General features: G+C 37.5%; 2 protein-coding genes across 2 annotated transcripts; one reads left to right on the top strand and one right to left on the bottom strand.

Annotated features, from left to right (window-relative positions):
- Positions 1–7,714: 7,714 nt before the first annotated feature.
- On the bottom strand, positions 7,715–8,777 carry LOC131952027 (proteasome subunit beta type-4-like). The gene is made up of 2 exons (XM_059314493.1): positions 8,485–8,777; positions 7,715–7,886 (listed from the first exon to the last, which is right to left on the bottom strand). Exons 1-2 carry the CDS (start codon positions 8,775–8,777, stop codon positions 7,715–7,717), a joined length of 465 nt encoding a protein of 154 aa, XP_059170476.1.
- A 5,776-nt stretch (positions 8,778–14,553) lies between these two features.
- LOC131952026 (putative leucine-rich repeat-containing protein DDB_G0290503) lies at positions 14,554–15,901 on the top strand. The gene has a single exon (XM_059314491.1). The coding sequence runs from the start codon at positions 14,573–14,575 to the stop codon at positions 15,899–15,901; it is 1,329 nt and encodes a 442-aa protein (XP_059170474.1). The 5' UTR covers positions 14,554–14,572.
- Positions 15,902–22,140: the final 6,239 nt, after the last annotated feature.

The following is a 22,140-nucleotide window of genomic DNA, read 5'->3' as shown; positions in this document are numbered from 1 at the left end:
CTTGTTACCCCAATAAAAGATGTTTTGTAGTTGTTTTTATTGTATTCTCTATGTAGCATATATTACCAATTAACCTTTGTATTTCTTTTGTTTTAGATTCAGAAATCTTTGAGCATTCATGTATCGTGCATGACCCCCCATCTGCATGCACCCATGCACCCCCCCCCCCCTACATCTCCATGCACCTTCCCGCCCTGCTCGTAACAGCACCCTGACCTATTCTATTTAATGATGACGCAACGTTTTTCTACCGGGTCATTTGCTAGTACGGGAACATCTCGCCGGCGAAACGCGAACACGCCGTGATCTCACGACGCAGAAGAAGATTGGGGTCAGCAGAAAGGATTATGGGAGCGCGTATGTTGTATGCGATGAGATGTTTGATTTCCCATCCATTCATGGGATCCTCCTGTTTAATTTCTGTTCCAACGTCTGTCAATACGGTTTGTTTTTCTGGGTATTTTTTTAATGCGACGCTGTCAAGGAAAATCGCGCAATATTTGTAGCTGCCCGATGTATAGTTTTAAGACGCTGGGGATTCTGTAAAGAAAACGTTCTATCGCATACTTAAAAATATATGTTATATGTAATTACGTTTCATATTGTTGATATCTAAAGGTAGCTTATTGTTCCTTAAATGTAATTGAGATACTATAAGAAATTAATTGTATGGCAAGCCCTACTACAGCTATAATAAATATTTTATCACAACCGTTGACTTTCTAAGAACAAGAGGTTTTATTAAAAAATCGATATCGAATACGGAATTCATATTCCTTTTTTTTGTAATGTGTGCTTAGTGACATTTTGCTTCAGAGAAACGACTTAAAATTAACCCCTGAATATTTTTTTGCAAAAAATGAAAGAGATGGCTGTTGTTTTGAACCCGGACGTGAGCCCTGATTCTTGAACCCTATGTCATGAACCCTAGATCTTCAGTCCTTTCTAGTCAGCCCCTAAGTCAAGATCGATATCTTGGGTCTAACACATCAAGATTTATATTTTTGTGACCCATATATATTTAGCATTCTATATAGGGACCATCCATAAATGACATGTGTACCCCCCCCCCCCCCACCAAGTTGACACATTGTCATTAAATCCAATCCCACATCCCTAAAATGACGTCATTGCTCAGCCTACAACCTCCCCCAACACAAGTTTGAGATTTTAGTTGATTTTAAAACAAGAGTCACTTTCTTAAACATTTTCTGTGCACAGTCAACATATACTTATCAATTTTTTATGCCAATTTACAAAAAAAAACGGCCTTTTAAACCTTGTTTCAGATTATTTGAACTATCTGAGTGACTAATATAGCACGTTCAATTTTATGTTGCTCTTGATGCCCCGACTCCAGCTAACTGCACGCCCCTCGCTTGTCCTTCCCTCCTCATTCCCCCCCCCCCCCCTCCACACACACACACACCGCTCACCGGCATTATTTTCCCCTCCACTGCGCATGCCTATTTCAGGGCTGCAGTTAACGATCCTACCGAATCCTCCGGAAATTCCGCATGAGGTGATGATCTCTTAAGCGCTCTAACCCTAGACCACATCACCATACCCGCGTCGCGAGCCATCACTGGGGAGGCACATAGGAGGCTTTAATTTACATTGCAATTTTCTTCTTGTCGTTCAGCGGCCGCATTCTATGGAGGAAGCCATTACACATTTCCGTTAGTTCTGCAGCGAATATTGCGGGAACGCGTAAACTCTTGCATTTTAAGACGAAACGTCCACATTTACATTGCTTTGATAGTCAAGGGTGACGGAAGAAATGTCAGTTCAAGTTAAATGCTTTTTCACTGCTGTATCCTATTTAAGTTGTATGTGACTTTATAATCACTATACACTGCGTCTGTCCGTTAAAATTAAGTGTGGCAAAGCCGTACCATTTGTATTTTAATGTAGAATTACTCGGTTTAAATGTTAATAGTTGGAAACGATACTATACTAAACGTGTATTGCGTAACTCTAATCATAGTGGTCTTATTATACAGTAAAGATCATAATGAAACTGTTTTTTAATGTAAAGTTTAACACATTACGTGCGTGTAGGGCCGGATTTAGACAATAAGTTCCTTAACATAAGCCCAGAAAGCTCATGGTTGATAAATTCGAAAAAAAAAGTCTCGAGTTCAAACCCTCTGGCAGATAAGGCTCGTCCCTCCCAACACTAAAAATTAAGAACGAAGATGAAGAAAAGAAGATAAGACCAGATAATACGTTACCAAAGCCTTTCTATGTTCTACACTTTTTCTTGGGACAAATAACGGAACAGTATAGTTCAGGGGTCGGCAACCTGCGGCTCGCGAGCCGCATGCGGCTTTTTTTATATCAAGATGCGGCTCTCCAGCTCCTAGAACAAATACTAATAATCTTAATAAAAAAATAAAATATTTGAAGCCCCCCCCCCGAAAATTTTTTACCGCCCCCCCCCCCCCACAACGAAATGAAATTTATATAATTTATATAGAAAATATATACTTTTATCAGTGTCCGCCCCCCCCCCCCCCAAGAAAGTCTACCGCCCCCCCCCCCCCCGAAAAATTCAAGTGCCCTCCCGGAGAAAAAAGTCTGGAAGAAACACTGATTAAAATACCCAGACAATGTACGTAACGTACAGACGTAACAATCAAAATATAATCAAGCGTACAAGTTCCGTTAGGATACTAATACAGTGTTAGTTTTTCTTTTTAAATGGTGTTAATTATCTTACCCACCCACCCTCTCATATTCCTCTGTTTGAAAATGTTACTGCTGTATCGCTTGTCCTCAATTACTACCTTTAAAGCCAAACCTTAATCAAGCCACGTGTAATAAAGCTACATACATTTGGTGCACAGAGCAGAATGCTTAAATTAACCCCCTCTACCCTAGCTTACATATATTTAGAGAAGTAGTTTAGGTTCTCCAGATAGTCAACGAATGCTTCCAAGTTTTTTCTGTGTGAAAATTAAATCACTCATCTATATAGCTATGTAGGGTCTATGTAAAAAATTATTAAAAATTAATTGTTCGGTTCCTATTATTTAATAGCATTTTTAAAACTTCAGTACTAAAAACACTGTAACCGTAAACACGCATGTGGTGAATGTCCAATGTAAGGGAGAACATAACAATGTAAAACGTACAAACCACCACCGTGACTCAAAGCGGCTAGTCTATATCGTGTTGCACTTTCGACTTCAGGTTTAGTCGACTCAAATGACTAATACGTACATTGAAAAAAGTATATTATTACATACTTTGCCTTTGTGTTAATTCGCTAACCTGATTTATACAAGTTCTTGAACGAATAAAAATTAGTTTGTTTTGCAAGGGAAGTAATGCATAAAATAAATAATGTACTAGCAAATATTTTTTTACCTCCCTTGAAATACACATGTATTTGTGTTATATATAACACTTTAAATTTGTATATCAAACACATTTATTTTTTGTGTGTCATGCAATTATCACAGTTTGCTACTCACTTTCAAAATAAACAATCTACTAAGTCAGTAATAACCTATCTCCTTGCAAAGTTCATCCATACTCATCTGATTAGCAAACCACACATATATAGTCCGCTACTTATTTCCGGCCAGAAGTAATTATGTTTGAAAAAAAACGTTTTGTATTTAACTTTATACCCATCAAAGCTAGTTATAATTCTGACTTCATACCAGACAAGCCGGTCAAAAGTACAATAATCATTAGAGATTCTTAAGTGTAATGTTTTATTGTGCTTGTTTTATTTATTTATTTTTTTAAATTTATATTATTAATTTTGAATACATTGATTTGTATAGCTATGTCATTCTTTAGTATGTCTTATTCAAATGATAAACAAACAACAGTTGAGAGAATCAATTCCTTCTCAATTAGCTTAGTACAAATCTATTTAAATAAGCTTTATGTGACACTACTATCAGACACTTTAAGAGCAGTAAGTCATGGATGTCGTTTTAAATTTTGACTATCTTTCACAACACATCTCATGTAGTTTAGTTGTTTACTGTTTCTATCCAACAGCGTGTGTTAGTTAGAGTAGAACAATCACTGCTGTAGTAGATTTTATTTTTACAAAACCACTATTAAGTTACAATAAACAAAAAAAAAAAGGTTTCCGTAACTAATATCACTTAAACGCCCCCCCCCTCCCTCTCCCTATATTACTACGATGTCTGGCCGTATGGTAATTCCGTTCCAGTTACCAGATTATTTTTTAAGTTGAGGTTTTGATTAGAACTGAGCTTAAGGTTCAGTCTTAGTCATGATAAAACAGTAAGAAAATGCGTAAACGAAAACTGCGCAAACAGAAGAATGCGCAAACACAAACTAAATATTCTAATACATTTTAGGTTTGTCATATTTCATTGAGAATTTGTTTCGTTATGCTATAATATTCATGTGGCCATTCTTTACTAACGTCTATAAAAGCTCACTTTAAGAAAACACGAATGAGCACCTTTTGTGCGCAGTTTACTTTTGCCCTTTTTTTTCGGTCACCGTCTGACTTTAGCTTTTGGTTTAAAAAAAAAATTCTAACGGATCTACAAGTATCAAGTAAAAATGCTCTCTCATCATGTCGAGAAAGTGAAAACTTTTAAAGAAAATAAACTGCAGCTGCTCTTAAAATCACAGACTGGAGTTTTTTTCCCTTTCCTTCTGAAAGAATGCTTCTAAGTACTTAAATATCGCGGACAGCAATTATATAAAAGATCAGAGAATGAGGCCCGCCTTTGATGCGGGTCAGGGTGAGCTATGAGCGACTCGTTACCTGGTCTGAACTGTTTGCTGGACAAAGTACACCAGAAATCGAGTTTTCATTGCTGTTTTATATACACTGTTTGGGTTAAAATATATTGCCACCATAAAATAAACCTTTCTCTGTGTCTACTTAAAGATACAGCGTCCTCCATAGATGAAATTACCACACACAAAAATCATTGAGGTGGGTAGCTTGGAAGCTCTGTAGGTGTATTTATTTCCTTAACAATGTTGAGTAGAAAGTTGTTGATAGACGCGTTAGCAGTGCTAATTTTTTTGGGGGGGGGGGGGGAGGGGGGGGGGGGGTTGGGGGACACCCGAAGAGTTGCCTGAAAAAAATGTTTATTAGTCAATAGACAAGCTATCCACACGTTAAAAATATGGATCACGTGAGTTTGTCTAATACAAACATTGGTGGTATTGTATGCTGTCAAGATCAGACCACCATTCATCCTCTTTTTTCCCATTCGTTCCCGAGATGCATGGGGCAGACGCAGTAGAGTCCATCTGTTTCAAAGACCTCGGCATATGAAGGGGTAGGTCAGCACTATACTCAGCCGCGTGTTTTCTCTAACATGAGTTATGTAGCTGTTATACTGACCTGAACCCGGATCCGAACTCGGATTAGCAGTCTAGCTTTCTACAGTTAGGCCACGCCGTCCCATAAACCAACATTGAAAGAATTAAAACAATACATTTTAAATCCTTATATATATATATATATATATATATAGTGGTCATCTCAATGTATGTATACCTTCACAGATGAGTGAGATTGAAACACCCAAATTATAACCCCGTCAATCGTTTGACCGTGTTGTTATAAATCCTCACAGCCAGGAGATTGATGCAAGTTAGCGATTGATTAGAAGTATTAAAACATCTTTCATCTTCTTCTTGTTCGTTCTTAAATTTTAGTAAGGATCGAGCCTTATCTGTCAGAGGGTTTGAAATCGAGAGGTTTTTTTTCGAATTTGAAAACCACGAGCTTTGCCGACTCGTCCACGCCTCCAACTCAATTAAGTATATATGCCACTTTGCTATGCGCCTTATTCGTCGTTGGCTCCGATTTCAGACTTCTTTTCGCTGATGATACTTCTTTACATGTCTTTGCGGACAGTGCTGAGTCACTCAGTTACAAACTTCAAACGTGTGCCAATCAGCTTGCTACTTGGACAAAATTTAACAAAATGAAACTTCACCCCGATAAAACCAAGTCAATGTTTATTACAACTCATCAGAAACGCCTTCGTCTTCCATCCACCGCATTAAACATTACTATAGACAATTCAAACATTGAACAGGTAGATAGTTACAAATGCCTAGGATTGTTTATAGATCAAAACCTCACTTGGTCTGACCATATTCATTTTCTAAGAATGTCCTTATTAAAGACAACCTTTCAATTAGCAAGGATAAAAAACTTTCTCAACTATAGGAGCATGCTGGTTTTTTATGAAGCTTTTATTCAATCCAGGTTGGATTATGCTTCTGTAGTGTGGAGCGGCAGCTTTATAACTAAGCAGCGTCCTCTTCTTTCTTTACAAAAAAGGGCTATAAAACTGGTTACTGGCTTATCTAGTAGTCTGGATTCTTTTCTTACAACTAAAATACTTCCATTAAATAAAAAGATAATATATACTAAATCAATTTTCTTATATAAAATATTCCACGAAACAGCCCCCTCTTACTTATCAGATCTATTTTCTTTTAACATAAAATTAAATCGTCGTCTTAATTTACCATTCCCTTATTCAACCTTTTTCCAAAAACATAGCTTCGCCTACGCTGGTTCTAATTTGTGGAACAATCTTCCTAATAAAATAAAGCTATCTAGATCTGAAAATATATTCAAATCTAAACTAAAACTAAAATTATTTAATGACCTAACTCACTCATTGTAACATTTCTCATTCATCTATTATATTCTCTTTTTTATCTCATTATGTATGATAGCTATGTACCATTGTTTCTTTATTCCACATTTTTAGTGCTATGTGTTACTGCTATGTGTTATTGAATTGTTTTATTTATTTAAACGGCCAATGTGAAAAAAGGCCTTTGTGTCTACAACAGTGGCGTAGCCAGGATCGTCTCAAGGGGGGGGGGGGGGTCCAATTTTTTACCCGGGGACAAACTTTCGATTTGCACCCTCCCTCAAACTTTCGATTTGCGACCCCCCCCCCCTTCAAACTTTCGGTTTGCACCCCCCCTCAAACTTTCGATTTGCACCCCCCCTCAAACTTTCGATTTGCACACCCCCCCCCCTCAAACTTTCGATTTGCATCCCCCCTCAAACTTTCGATTTGCACCCCCCCTCATACTTTTTATATATACCGAGGGGTCTATGGGGGGGTTATGACCCCCCTAACCCCCCCCTGCCTACGCCACTGGCCTACAATTGTAACCGTTGTTTGAATAAATTTGAATAAAATTTCTTTTTGGATTTGTTTCCATAGCCTTTGTCCAACCAAGAGCAAACTATAAGGCAGAAGTTGTTTTATTTTGGAGTTGTCTCTCCAAGAAGAGTGGCTGTCCCTAGCTAGCGAGCCTCATCTGCCCGATTAAAGCATTTAATCCATCTTTATTGCATGTTTTGACCTCCTACTGTAAAAAAAAAACATCTTCTAGCTCTGATAGCGATACTAAAAGATAATTAAAACATTTTTACAACTGATTTTTTTTTATGTATGCTAATTAATTGCGTATGAATTGCAATAATTTTTTATTTTTTTTTTGCAGTTTAAGGTTCAATTTAATAAAACAACCCACACACAATACATACACATTTTTAACATAACTTTTAATTACAAAACAACATATATTTTCCTCTAATTTTCAATGAAGTGGATTAACTTGAAAGATGACTCACTCTGTTGCTTGTGGCATCATACCCTTTGATCATATGAGCAATCTCCCAGTTTGTATCAGATGCTATAGGTCCTTTAAGTTCCACTCATTCTTTTGTAATAACGGCTAATTGATACTTCTTGAAGGCCCTGGCATCTCTGTAGAACAAAAGTTTCATACACCTGTCAATCAGTTGGACGGCCTCACCCTTGGTCATGCCAGGCTTCTTCTCCATGGCATCAAGAATAATGGGCGGAGCCAGATATGCACCAAAACAACTAGCCATAGATGGAGCCTCATAATCCATTCCTATTTTGTCAACATAACCCAGGTATGGCTTGCCCTCATCAATACCAGCGATGACAGATGTGTTCCACAATGGATTGAACTCAGTGGCGTAGCCAGGATCGTCTCAAGGGGGGTTCCAATTTTTATCCGGGGACAAACTTTCGATTTGCACCACCCCCCCCCCCCTCAGACTTTTGATTTGCACCCCCCTCAAACTTTCGATTTGCATCCCCCCCCCCCTCCAACTTTCGATTTGCAACCCCCTCATACTTTATATATATATATATATATATATATATATATATATATATATATATATATATATATATATATATATATATATATATATATATATATATATATATATATATATATATATATATATATATATACCGAGGGGTCTATAGGGGGGGTTATGACCCCCCCCCCCTAACCCCCCCTGCCTACGCCACTGATTGAACTGGCTGCGGCGGTTGTACAGAACTCTTGTCAACCAGCTATGTAGACTTTTTGGTGTGTAGCCAGGCAAACCCATCATTGAGACATTCTTCATCAATAACTTATTGTTCAATAATATTTTAAAGATACTGAAAATCAGCATAATCTCCTGATGCTCTAATCACTGTTGTGTCGTTAACCTTCAGAAGCCTAGGGCAGTCACGATATTTTGAAAGGGAACCATATGAACCAAGCATATCTGCAGCAATTACAGCAACACCATTATAGTGAACCCCAAGAATAGATGATCCCATAACAATGGGGTTCAGGGTGCGCTCAGAGGATCCATTGCAAGGCATGTATTTACCACCAGGAACATTATAAGATTGTCCAGGCGTTGGGCCACCGGACCAGAGAGCGCCAGGAGATCCATTTCCAAACATTCCCGTTTTTTTTTTTTTTTTTTCGCCTCAGACATGTAATAAATAGCGTCAGTTGTGTGTTCGCTTTAGTATTACAGTTTTCATCATCGGCTTGTGAGGACTGATACAGATTTACAATAGTAATATTTCTTTCTTACTTGTAGCCTGCTTTCATTCATTTAAGATGGTTTACTTATACATAGATCTAATAAGATTGTTTTACTAATAATAGATCTGATACAAAACGTCTAAATATAAAGAAAATTTAAAAAAAAACCAACCTGAAACTGAAAATGCAAATGTGTAATTCATTGATGATTCAATGGATTTTTTTTTTCTCGGCGTGGTGGGCTGAGGGAACGGGGGGGGGGATGGAATTTGGGTTTTTAAGTAGAGCTGAAAAAAAATTTGATTACCGAGAATTAAAATGATACAAATTTTAAGCAATCGGAAAAGTTATGTTATTATAATGAGACACATCAAAGCAAACATTCTTCCCTTTCAAACATCTATATCTATACAGTCCTCAAACAGTTTTTCGTTTCCTAACATTCCCGTTGACAATTTAAATTAGATTCAACAAAGAACACTTCTACCAACATAACAGCCGTTCAATTCACCTAAGTAGGCGGTTATGAATAGAAAAATACAAGTGTTTAATTGCAAGATATATCCCAGAAGTAATTCAAAATTCCAAAACATTGTTATTTAGTTAGAGAATTTCTTATATGCTATTAAATTCGTTATAACTAACATTTGCTAAATAGTTACTTGCTATTTTATAATGTTATCTTTATCTTTTACTAAAACTAGCCAACATAAGTATTTATTATTTCCCCTGAAATTTTAAAATATCAAAACATCTAATTTTTTAAAACTCCATATTTAAATTTACTCAGGCAGATTTTTTTTACACATCTTATCAACATTTTCATTTAACACACGTCGCTGAGGTGTAGTATTACCTGGACATCTATGTACTCACAGGTAACACGAGTTTTTCAAAAGTAGAGCATGCAAGCTTACAGGTGTAGTGTAGCAATATGTGAAGATAACTTAATTTTTGTATAGTTTTAACATAATCGCTAATAAGATTTAGGGGTGGGGGGGGGATGAACATGTAAAATATAGATCTGTCGAGCGATATCTTCGGTTTAGATTTATTTAAATCACGTGTAAATATGTAGACCTTTTATTGTTGTCGTTGTAAATAACTTTTTAGCTTTACATAGAAAACACATTTTGGCATCCGAACGTTTGAACATGTAAAGAACCGTCAGTTGTCGCTGTGGTTCGTAGAGTGCTAATTAGTTTTCAGTTAGATTTAACAGTGTTTTAACTATAAATAAATAACCAATTAATGTAATGAATTATTAAATAACCTATCCCCTTCTCAGAACAAAATACAGATCGCCTAACTAAGGATACAGCTGGGTAATAGTTGAGTTTCTTTTGAAGGAAAACGCCTACAGCTTTCACCCCCCCCCCCCCCCCTTACCATCCGCCCTTTACTGGAGGAAATTTTAAAAACATATTTTATTAAGGAAATAAGTACGATAACTAACTAACCCAGTGTTACGTCCGGGAGTGATTCAACTCGACAACAACGATTCGTGACACATATAGTATACTTTTATTTAGTTTCACGTTCAACGTCACAGGGTCGCCTTCGCACTAACCGCTACCAACTAACCCTGACAACCATTCACTACAACTTTTATTCCGCATTCGACCTTGGGATAACAATACATCAACACACCAGGGTTAACAATACTCTAGGGTAAACTCAACTCACACACGCACTCTCCCCTAAATTCTAGATTATTCTAACCTATTTCTATCTAACTTACAACTGACCCGTAATACCCAGTCCTGAAATTTTAAGTGCGCCCCCCGCTCACCCCCACCCCCCAGTTTTAAATTCCCCTCCCCCAAAGAGGAAATTGTCTGAAAGAAACTCTGGTTAATAGCACAGTGACCCTTTAAAGACAAAACGCAAGGCGCCAGGACTGTTAGTTCCTGTTGTAGTGGATGATGATAAGTGGATAAGTGGATGCTATGGATGTACAGATCGAGAGAGAGAGAGAGAAATAAAAGATAGAGATTTAGAGATTTAGAGAGAGAGAGAGAGAGAGAGAGAGAGAGAGAGAGAACAGATCAAATATGTACAGTTTTCTGTCACAAAAATAATGTGTAGGTGGTTGCCATGGTGATTATCCACTTTGGTGTTTTCTCCCTTGAGAAGTCTAGAATTTCATGTTTTCTATTTTTTCTATTTTTTTTTTTTTAATAATTAGTATTAAAACACATACATGTTTTATGAGGCTAAAATATTTCGATTTTGCTGCTTATTTGCCTGATGGTCTGATTTCAAATTTGTCTATGCAAATATGTGTTTGCATCCATGTTTGTTTGTATGTTTGGTTGCAAGTGTGTCTGTATGTTCGTCTGCATGTGTGTTTGTTTTATTTCGAGTATAATTGCAGGTTTAGTGTAGCGTTTCTCGCTAGATCGTGTAAAAGCCAGTGGATCAGAGGCGCCCGGGGACAAACTTTTCGATTTGCACCCCCCTCAAGATTTCGATTTGCCCCCCTCAAACTTTCGATTTGCACCCCCCCCCTCATACTTTCGATTTGCACCCCCCTCAACCTTTCAATTTATTTTTCCAACCCATTTTGGCGCCCCCTAAGGTCGGCGCCCGGGGACATATGCCCCCCCCCCTCGCTACGCTACTGTAGTGGATCTTTGGGTTTGGGTTTATCTTCATGTTTGTCTCTATGTTTGTAATTACGTTTGTCTGAATGTTTGTTTTTACCGTTTGTCTGTATGTTTGTTATTACGTTTGACTGTATGTTTGTTATTACGTTTGTCTGTATGTTTTGTTTTATGTGTGATTGTATGTTTGGTGTCACGTTAGTCTGTATGTTTGTGGGTATTTACAGGAGTTGGATATATGAGGTAGAGCCATGAAAACATATTCAGTTTATTAACATAACCACAAGATCATCAATTCATATCACCAATTTTAACTTAATGTTTCCACATAATTCTCCAATGTGTTACCATTCCTAAACTATACAACTTTACAATACATTTCATTGCATTCAAACCAGTGATTCTTAACCATTTTTGAAGTACCCCACCAGTTTCATACGCGCATTCACCGAATCCTTAACATTCTATCATCCACGCTGACAAAATCCGATCGTGAATCGCAAGTCGGGTGTGTGTCTTGACCTCCGCTAAACCCTCATCGAGCCCCTAAGGTTTCAATCGAACCCAGTTTAAGAACCACTGATTTAAACTCCTTTTTTCCAAATTAGCTTAATTAACTGTATACTTAATTTGGCCATCATCAGAACCACTCTGTCCGGTAAATACTTACTCTCCATCGCAGTGAGTGGCCGAGTTAATTAAGACAATGTTGATTAATTAAGACAAGGCCCATCGGCATCCCTGCCGCGGATAGAGGGAGATAAAGCTCCCTCCCGAAAATGTCATTCCTATAAAAACTGCTATCTTGGCCGTTTTTTTTTTTCTCCCATAAGGGATAGGATAATAAAGGGAAGAAACTCCATAATGTTTTTATCGCTCCCTTTGCGAACTAATATAATTTGTGTCCCCTTATATCCATCCCCCCTTCTCTCAGCGCCGAAAGATATGTAAAAAAAAAAAAAAAAAAACTACGTCTCATTTTGAAGACGTTCGGTTTTGCCTTAAGCCATTTTTTGTCCACTTTTTTTTTTACGAAAAAATATAATTATCCGGTTCATGAACGCAAATTATCGTCAATTAAAATATACGTGTCTCTAGACATGAACACCCCGTCTCCAACCCATGAGGTTGATAAAAAGTTGACTCGTACTCATAGCAATAGTGCGATCTAACCTATTCTTCATAGCAGTACATGTTCGTTTTGCGGTGTAACATTTTCTTCGTAACAGTATAATTTCGTTTTGCGATGAACCTTTTTTTCGTAACAGTACAATTTTGTGTGGTGATGTAACGTTTTCTTCTAACAGTACAATTTCGATTTTCAGTGTAAGCTTTTCTTCGTTACAGTACAATTTTATGGTGTAACGTTTTATTTTAACAACATGTTTGAAATGTTTTTTTTAAATGTATTGTAAACTGGCTGTCTTATATCAAATTTACACAACATTATCAATTGACATATATAGCTCAATTATAAATAGAAATATTAAACTGCGGTATATATGGCGAGATAGAGCTGCATTATATTAGCACGTATGGGATATCTTTATATATAAAAATCTTCAACTACCGTTTTTCCAGTCATGTCGAATTACTCATCTGGGCATACTTAGGTACCTTATATCTAGATTTATTGAACACTATCTTATACCTAAACCAGCGGTTCCTAACGTTTTTGGAGGTATCGAACCCATCAGTTTCAGATAGTTCCATTGTCCGCTCTGAAAAAATCCGATTGTGAATCATGTGAGTCGGATGTGTGTCTTGACCTCCGCTGAAACCCTTAGACTGACTCATCCGACCCCTAGGGTTCAATGGAAACCATGTTAGGAACCCCCAGACGTATTGAACTACATTGTATTAGAATTACTGAACACAATCTTATAACTAGACATTTAACTACTTTATATTTGAACATAGAGCTGCCATTTCAGATAGAATATATATCCACGACGGTCGAAATCCGCCGAAACCCGCCGAAATCCGCCGAAACCCGACATTGGTAGGCCCCAGATAAAATAAACCGGGAGATATCTCCCCTCAACTTTCTCGAATATTCTTATATAAAACAACAGGGGATGGGAACTCCATTTTAAATACTTAAAGTTTTTAAAGTAGAATAAAATCGCGTAGAAAAAAGGATTGCACACCAGATGAACGCCAAATGAATTGTGCATAATAGTGCGCAATATTATTAGTACTTTATACATTTACATGCGTTTTTTGAGAAATCGGAAATAGCGTAAATTAGTACTTCCGGTCAACGGGAATTACTCAAAATTTGAAAGAAGGTAGAGAGTTAGATCTTTTACTTACATGTGAAATTTCATTTATCTATCTGAAATAGTACTCAAGTTATAGGCTTTTGAAAAATTCAAAGTAGAAAAAGTACCACTTCCGGTTATCGGAAATCGCTCAAAAGTTGATACGGATCTACGATTTTGATAAAATACTTATATATGAAATTTCATCAACCTAGCTGTAACGGTACTCAAGTTATCGTGTTTACACACAGACACAAAGGCACACAGACAAACAGACACACAGACACACACACAGACAAATAGACATACGGACAAGATTGCAAAATTATGTTTTTCCGTATCACTGAGGTGTAAAAGTCGAGATTTGTAAAAATCTCGATTTTTTTTTGCACGATTACAAGACTTTCTCTATATAGGCTACAAGAAAGTAAACAAGGCGACAAATGAATTGATGGCATAACTACAGAAGAGGCCGCCACACGCATAACAAAACATTCGGTGTCAGGGGAGACAAATGCCTATTGATTTCTATCTTGCCATTAGAGTAACATTCCCACGCCATTTTTTTAGTTTTAAGAATAATTGATAACAATTTATGTTTACAAAAATAAAGGTAATTCCATTTTACTTAAAACTTGTAGAAATGTGTAAAATGTGTACATTTTTAATCCCATAACTGACATACAGACACTTTATAGTTTCTAAACAAAAATCTCTAAAATACTGGAAAAAGAAGCATGACTATTCTTTAACTTTTATTGCCTTATGCCTTACAATCTTTTAATCAATAAATTTATAATATTTATTATATCAGCTGACTGATCATAGATCTAAAAAATGTCTGACCACCTAAAGAAATATTTAACTACACAGCTTGATCTACTGGATGAGTCAAGTTTTCATCTACAGAGTAGCATCAGTGATTTTGTACAGCAAATTAAAACAAGAGTAATAGAATGTATACACAACACTTCTGACACCAACATGACATTGAAAGATGCAGTTGTGGTTGTAGCAACAGCACAGAGTACAATACTAGAACATACAGACAAGTTCACTGAATCCACAAAGATGACAGGATATAAGATAACACCCAAAAGTAAAAGTTTAAAATTAACAGAAGAAAACGTTTCAACAGACTCTACACCTGTTGCAAGTCATGCGGAAACAATAAGTAGACTTGAAGATATAGAAACAACATTAACTTCTCTACAAGACACAAAACAAAAGACTGAAGATGACATATCAGAAATAAAGCAATGGAGAGACAACTTTGTAACAAAACAGAGTGATATGGTGATGAAAATTAACAATGTGTCTAAGAAACAAAAACAGAATTTCAAAAACTTAAGAAAACAACAACATGAACAAGATAACAAAATAGAAGAGATGAACAAAGTAATTAAAAAATTAGAAGAAAAACAATCAACAACAATCAAAACACTAGAGGAACTATCTCTAGATTTGAAAGAACATGAAAAAACGTTACACAAAATAAACAAAGAGATCCAGAATCACACAGACAAAACAAAACATTTAACCCAAGAAATTAAAAGACATTCTGATTTGATCTCTACAACACAAGAAAAATTACTGTCTAAGCATGGTGTGATTTGTCAACTTCTACAACAAAGGTTGTTGCCCATTTACAGAATTCTTCAAGCAAGTAACAGGAACCTAGAGACTAACAAGGAAAAACTGAAGAAGAATGAATCTCTGGAAAAAGATTTATTAAAGTTGTCAAATGATTTTCAGACAATAGCCAATGAACAAGTGAAACATTCTACACCGGGGTTTATTGCTTCACAAGGTCGCTGGGACGGGAAAAGATATCATGGATACAAAGTTATTACATTCAGTGCTGTAGAACGTAACGTAGGTAACCATTTTGATCCAAACACTGGAATTTTTACCGCCCCTGTTGATGGCCTGTATAAAGCAAGTCTTACAATAAAACAAACAGGAGATCGTGCTGTGGAAGCTTGGGTTTATCACAAATCTGGTCGTGCGCTGACTAGGCTCGGTAATGTTAATACTAAAGAAAAATATTTTGAAGCTTCAACAACTTTTGAGATTTATATGAAAGCTGGAGATGTATTATTTTCATTCACTGGCTATCGTAATTGTAAATGTACGCATTTTTCTTGTGTTTATCTTGACGTCTAACTTCCATTTTTCTTTTATTTATTACAGACTTAATATTGACTAAAACCTTAAAATATGTACATTAATAGATGAGAATTCTTTTAGATATTCCATACAGATACACGCGATATTGGACTTATTTTCTATCCGAAACGTCTAATGTTTATACGTTGTTAATCTACACAAAAAATATAAAATGGCTGTAAACAAAATAAAAGTAATATTAAACCTAAAAAAAAAAAATTAATCAATAAATTTTAAAAAAAAAGAAACGCTAGCAACATTCCAAGGAAACAAAAGCATTATTGGGGAAGACAAAAAAAAATATACGACATCCTAATCAAACAACAAGCGACACCCTTATACACGAGAATTAGTTGGGCCAGGGAACACAATATAATAGACATTAAAGATACATTTAGAAACCTACATAATAAACGCATTACACCAAAAGAAAGGGAAATAGCATACAGACTGATTTTTAACACAACTCCAGTTTCACGAAATACAAAGTCAAATCAAAATGTTAAAATAACATGTCAAACGTGTAAACAAAATATACAAGAAACTGAGAAACACATTTATTTAGATTGTATATTAGTACAGAAAACAAAGCAAACACTTGCGAAAATATTAAACACCACCAATCAAACAGCCACAACAAATAAAGCAATCACACTTAATTTAATTAACAAGACTAGACAAAGAACAGAAGACGAGAACAGACTAGTAGCAATGGCTATTTCTAGATCGACTATATGGCAAATTAGGAATAAAGTCAGATATTTTTTCACAAAATACACGGACATCGAGTTAAAAGAAATATTTCAAGCAAAGCTAAGACATAGACTGGGAACTCTCACTTAACTGAGAAAAAAAAAGAAATATACAGGAAAGAAAGAAATAAAGTATTAATTTTAATTTAGACAGTCTCAAGCCAAACATCACTCGATCAGCCCCCAAGTAAATTAACATTAGAACAGTCTTCTGTTTCCCGGGTTTTAAAATGCACAACCTGAATGGTAGAAAGAGATACCCACCTAACCCCCCCCCAACACACACACACACACTTCCCCCCCCCCCCCCCACTCAACCGGACTGGCGGACGTTTCAAGGTAGCGTGCCCTCATTGCCAAGGGTCAATTTTATGTCATGGAAAGTTTTGGAATGATAGATCAGTACGTGATTACAGAGACCCTTCTTCCACAGTCGTTTCTATTTCTGTCCATGGGTGGCTACAGTGTGAACTTTTGACTCCGCAGCACACTAAACTAAGCTGTGAAGAGAAACCTAGTTTGCACACCTTATTTTAATCTAGTTCTTATGCCATTTTATTTTTTCCCTTTGATTATTATATATGCAATTGATGTTCATTGTTCATGTCTTTGATGCTATGTAAAATCTATCAAATATATTATTATTACTGATTTAAATGTTTAAAACAATTGAATTAATAAAAATAAAAATAAAAAAAAAATCTACCCCCTCCTCTCTCCCCCTCTATCCACTTTACCCCCAGACATGATAACCCCACAATCCCTTTAACTGCTCCAACGACCCCACCACCCACCGCAACATCAATATCCAGAACCTATTTAAAGTTCTAAATCTTGTCTCTTTCCCCTCATCTTTCACACTGCAACCTTTTGAAAACTCAATGCGACCACTACAACACCCTTTCAACTAGTCAACTCAAGTTGTTTCCCTACATAGAAAATGCGTCCCATTGACCCTCTCTGAAAAATTTCCTTTCCTCTCCCCACCCAGACTTCTGACACTTTCATTTGACCTTCACCCCTTTTACTGTCATCCTTTGCAATTTTTTTTATAATTAAATACATGACATCATGTAAATATTCATTATGTACATTTGCAAACCTTTCGTTTTCATTTGGTGTTCAAAATTATGTTAAAAAATTTGATGTTGATGTACTTGTTTTAATTGCAAATAAAAGTTTAAAAAAAAAAAAAAAAAGTATTTCCTGTGTCATCATAGATTTATTTTTAAGAATATGTAATTGTTAATGACTGCTTAACTCCCTACAACATTGTTTTAATAAAACAAACATGCTATGATGCAAATATTGCTTATGTAGCTTTATGATACTGTATAACCATTCAATCTGGTTTGAGTTGGCGAACATCAACTTAGTAAATATTCTGTTTTCTACATAGTTTTTTTGTATTCATTAAACCAATCAAATAAATCTTTTGATATCATTCAAAAAAAAAAAAAAAAAAATCAATAAATTTAAAAAATGTATTATCTCGCTTAGGGCTTAGACCCTCTCAACTCTCCTTTACACCTTAAATCACCTTTACAAAAGGCAATTGTATATCACGACTAAACTTGACAATTGGACGTCTAGCGTAATGTAACATGTGAACTGTTTAAAATGAATGACTGTATATGTCAGATCGAAGTATTACAATTGTAAATCAATATCAGTCATCTCAAGCCGATGATGGAAAATAATGATAAAGCGAACATGATGTGTCTGAGGAAAAAGAATTCTTTAGATTTAGTCATTCGGTCAGCTATTAGATATTTAACTCAAGGGAAATGCCTTCAGTAGTATAATACTGATCAATATTTCTGATACATAACACCCCTGCCCACAAGAAAAAGAGAAATAAAGAAATACACACACACCCTTTTTTGTCAATTTTGATATATAACATTATCAGTAAACACTACAGTAAGTAACACTGTAACAAGAAGTTTAAGATATTGCAAATTATAATTTATCTTTGCACTATCTAAGATCGTATAGTACAAATACATATTGTATCGTTGGTTCATCTCAGTTTACAAACTAGGAAATGTATAACACACACATATAACAGACACCCATACATGCATACACACGCATACACACACACAAATAAATATATAAAATACACACACACATATATATATATATATATATATATATATATATATATATATATATATATATATATATATATATATGTAACTGGGGTAGGCCTAACTACCAGTTACAAATGATAACGAACAAGAAGCCGAGACACAGTGTTGGTCTGATGCAACCGATAACAGGTGGCTTATTGGGTCGGGCTGATAACAACCTCAAAGCCAACGCGTGCTATTTTGGGAAACGGTATTCAGACGGCCTGTCAACTTTGATGGATAGGACGCAGATGTTATTTTACGGTCTGTACGTTTGAACTACGCAACTGGTGGTCGGAGATCGAGTACAAGTATCGATTACGGAGGAATACAAGTACGGAGACGAGTACGGATACAAGGCATAAATAGGAGGGCACGGCAGGACTCGCTCTCTCTCTTCCCGTTTCAGCGAGCTCTCTTCCATCTTCATCGCTCGCTTAGATCAGTCAGTCTGTGTGACTATGTCAAGTCGGTTATAGAACGGGTTAGCCGTATTGTGTTAAGGAGGATTATAGACATGTGGATTCAGTTATATAAAGCCTAGTGAAGGACTGTTAGGGGTCAGTTGATTCAGACTATTATTGAGAAGCATTCCTGTTGATTTATTGTGTTATTATGAAGCATTTCTTGATTCATGTAATAAAGGATCAATAGCGAACCTGCATCTTGAGTATCTATACTGTGGTCAATGTTGTCTAGAATGAGTGGTTAAACTCGTTAACACGTGGCACTACAGGCAATTAGGTCTCATTACATGTGGCGTTGCGAGCATGGTAACTGTTGGCTCGTTACAATTGGCGTTGTCGGCAGGATAAATGTTCGCTCGTCACAATTGGCGCTGCGATCAGGATGAATTCAACTAGACTTGCCGTTTAAGGCACCTATAGTCAACCTTGTGCATAACTGTGTTTAGTGTGTGTGTGAATTCGGACATTCAGGAACTGTGAAAATTGAGGAACGAGGAAAAATTTTTCATACACACACGGTAAGAAAGAACTCTCTTTTTTTTAGTACTTAAGGAAGAAAATGTCTACTCTGGACGAGAAGCAGACCCATATAGTGGTCCTACCCAGAGAGTCCCATATTAACAAATTTTACGGGGACGGAGACCCAACTTTAACCAACAGGTTCAGTGAAGAGGTCAAAGCGGCCTGGGCCTCGAGACATATGTCACCAGAGGAAAGATTAAGACTGCTGATGGGTAGTATAGGTGAAACGGTTAGGGCAGAGGTTAAGTGCCTCGATAGGACCGTCCAATCAGATCCAGATAAGGTGCTGGATCTGATTATGGAGACCTTTGGGGAGAGACGGTCGGGAGTGCAACTGCTATCGGGATTCGTGGGCTTAAAGCAGAGAATGGCGGAGAGTGTGATGGAGTACTCACACAGGATGAACAGGGCCTTTGATTTGGTAAAGGGCAAATCACCGGACATTGATGTACGCCTACTGAGGGACCATTTCATCGAGGGGCTAGCAACCCCGATCTTAAGGAGAGAGTTGAAAGAGGAGGTCCACAGAGACCAGCAGTTGACCTTCCTTCAGGTCAGGAACTCAGCGATCCGCAGGTCCGAGGATGAGGACCAATCGAACTGTTCGGTGGACAAAGTCTCTGTGCCTGAACAGAGACAATCCCCACCCACAGGGGCCGACACGATGGAGACCATGATGGCTCAACTGTTGGCCCACCTAGAGAAGGTTGACCAACGCTTGAAGTGGTTGGAAAGCAGGTCAACAGCTGAGAATCAGGAAAAGAACGGGACAAAACAGGGACGGGTTGGACGGCCGCGTCCTGCCAAGCCATCACTCCAATGGACGGCAGACGGTCGACCAATTTGTTTGTCTTGTTCACAACCCGGACATATGGCACGGTACTGCCAGGGAAACGGTCGTCCTCTGTAAGGCAGGGCCAAGCTACAGAGGGGCGAGGTTATGGCCCAAGAAGCAAAATGATGGGAGTCTGTCCCGAAATGGTGATTACGATTGGGGACATCGCGGTGAAGGCAATTGTGGATACAGGCTCCCAGGTGACGACAATCACGGAAAATTTTTACACCAAATGGATGAAAGGAAAAGACCATAGGTTGAGGTCTGACACAGGCATGCGCCTGACGGCAGCTAATGGACTAACCATTCCATACTGTGGTTATTTTCTGGCGGATGTCGTGGTGGCAGGACATAGGTTGAAGCAGGTTGGGGTGTTCGTTACGAAACACAACCTAGAGACAAATGTGTCAAATATACCTTGCCTGTTGGGCATGAATATTCTTGGCCAGTTGCCAGAATTTCTTACAAATATTGTCGGATCGACCACACCAGGTCGGGGATCCAAGTTGGCCAGGTTTGCCAAGACCAGAGGAAGGACAGCAGTCCCGGCAAACACGGTCAAGGCAATCACATTAAAAATTGGTGATAGAAGTGTGAATGGTGATGTGATGATAGAACCATGTGGCGCCGCACTGAGGGCAGGCGTCGTGTTACTGCGGACATACACATCAGCGGAAAACGGACTAGTTCAAGGGTTGGTAGCAAATGTTTTGGATGAAGAAATTTTTATACCGCCTAACACTCTGGTAGGAGTACCACAGAACGTCGAGGTACAACGGTCGGCACAGTGCATCGAACTGATCAATACCAGTAGTAATGAAGTAACAATTAGGTCGGTCAATGTGACGGCCGAGGTGAAGAAAGAAGATGGCCGATCATATACATTCCCGGAAACTGAGGACCCAAAACTAAATGAATTGCTGAAGAAATACAGTGATATATTTGCCTCGTATGAGGGTGATTTGGGGTACACGGAAGTAATAAAACACCAGATACCCTTACTACAAGACAAGCCGGTGGCGCAACCTTATCGAAGATTGCCACCAAGTCACTACTCTGCGGTGAAAGCACACCTGAACGATCTACTAAAAAAGGGAATTATTACAACCAGTACGAGCCCGTATGCGGCACCGATTGTAGTGGTAAAAAAGAAGTCAGGGGAGATAAGACTGTGTTGTGATTACCGGAAATTGAACAATATCACAAGAAGGGATGCATTCCCCTTGCCTCGTATTGATGAATGTCTTGATGCGTTGGGGGGAGCAAGATTTTTTTCTACCTTGGATTTGGCTAGTGGCTACCACCAAGTGGCCATGCACCCCAACGATCAACATAAAACTGCATTTATTTCTCCACTGGGACTGTACGAGTGGACCCGTATGCCGTTTGGTCTAACTAATGCACCTGCTACATTCCAGCGAGTAATGCAGAGTGCTATGAGTGACTTTCTATTTCAAATAATGTTGGTGTATTTGGATGATATTCTAGTTTACTCAAAAACTTGGGAGGACCATCTAAAAAGATT

The sequence above is a fragment of the Physella acuta genome, unplaced genomic scaffold, assembly GCF_028476545.2.
Source record: "Physella acuta isolate Inbredline_101_S28 unplaced genomic scaffold, ASM2847654v3 ptg000845l, whole genome shotgun sequence".
In the NCBI taxonomy this organism is placed as follows: domain Eukaryota; kingdom Metazoa; phylum Mollusca; class Gastropoda; family Physidae; genus Physella; species Physella acuta.
This window is presented reverse-complemented; position numbering and strand designations above follow the sequence as displayed.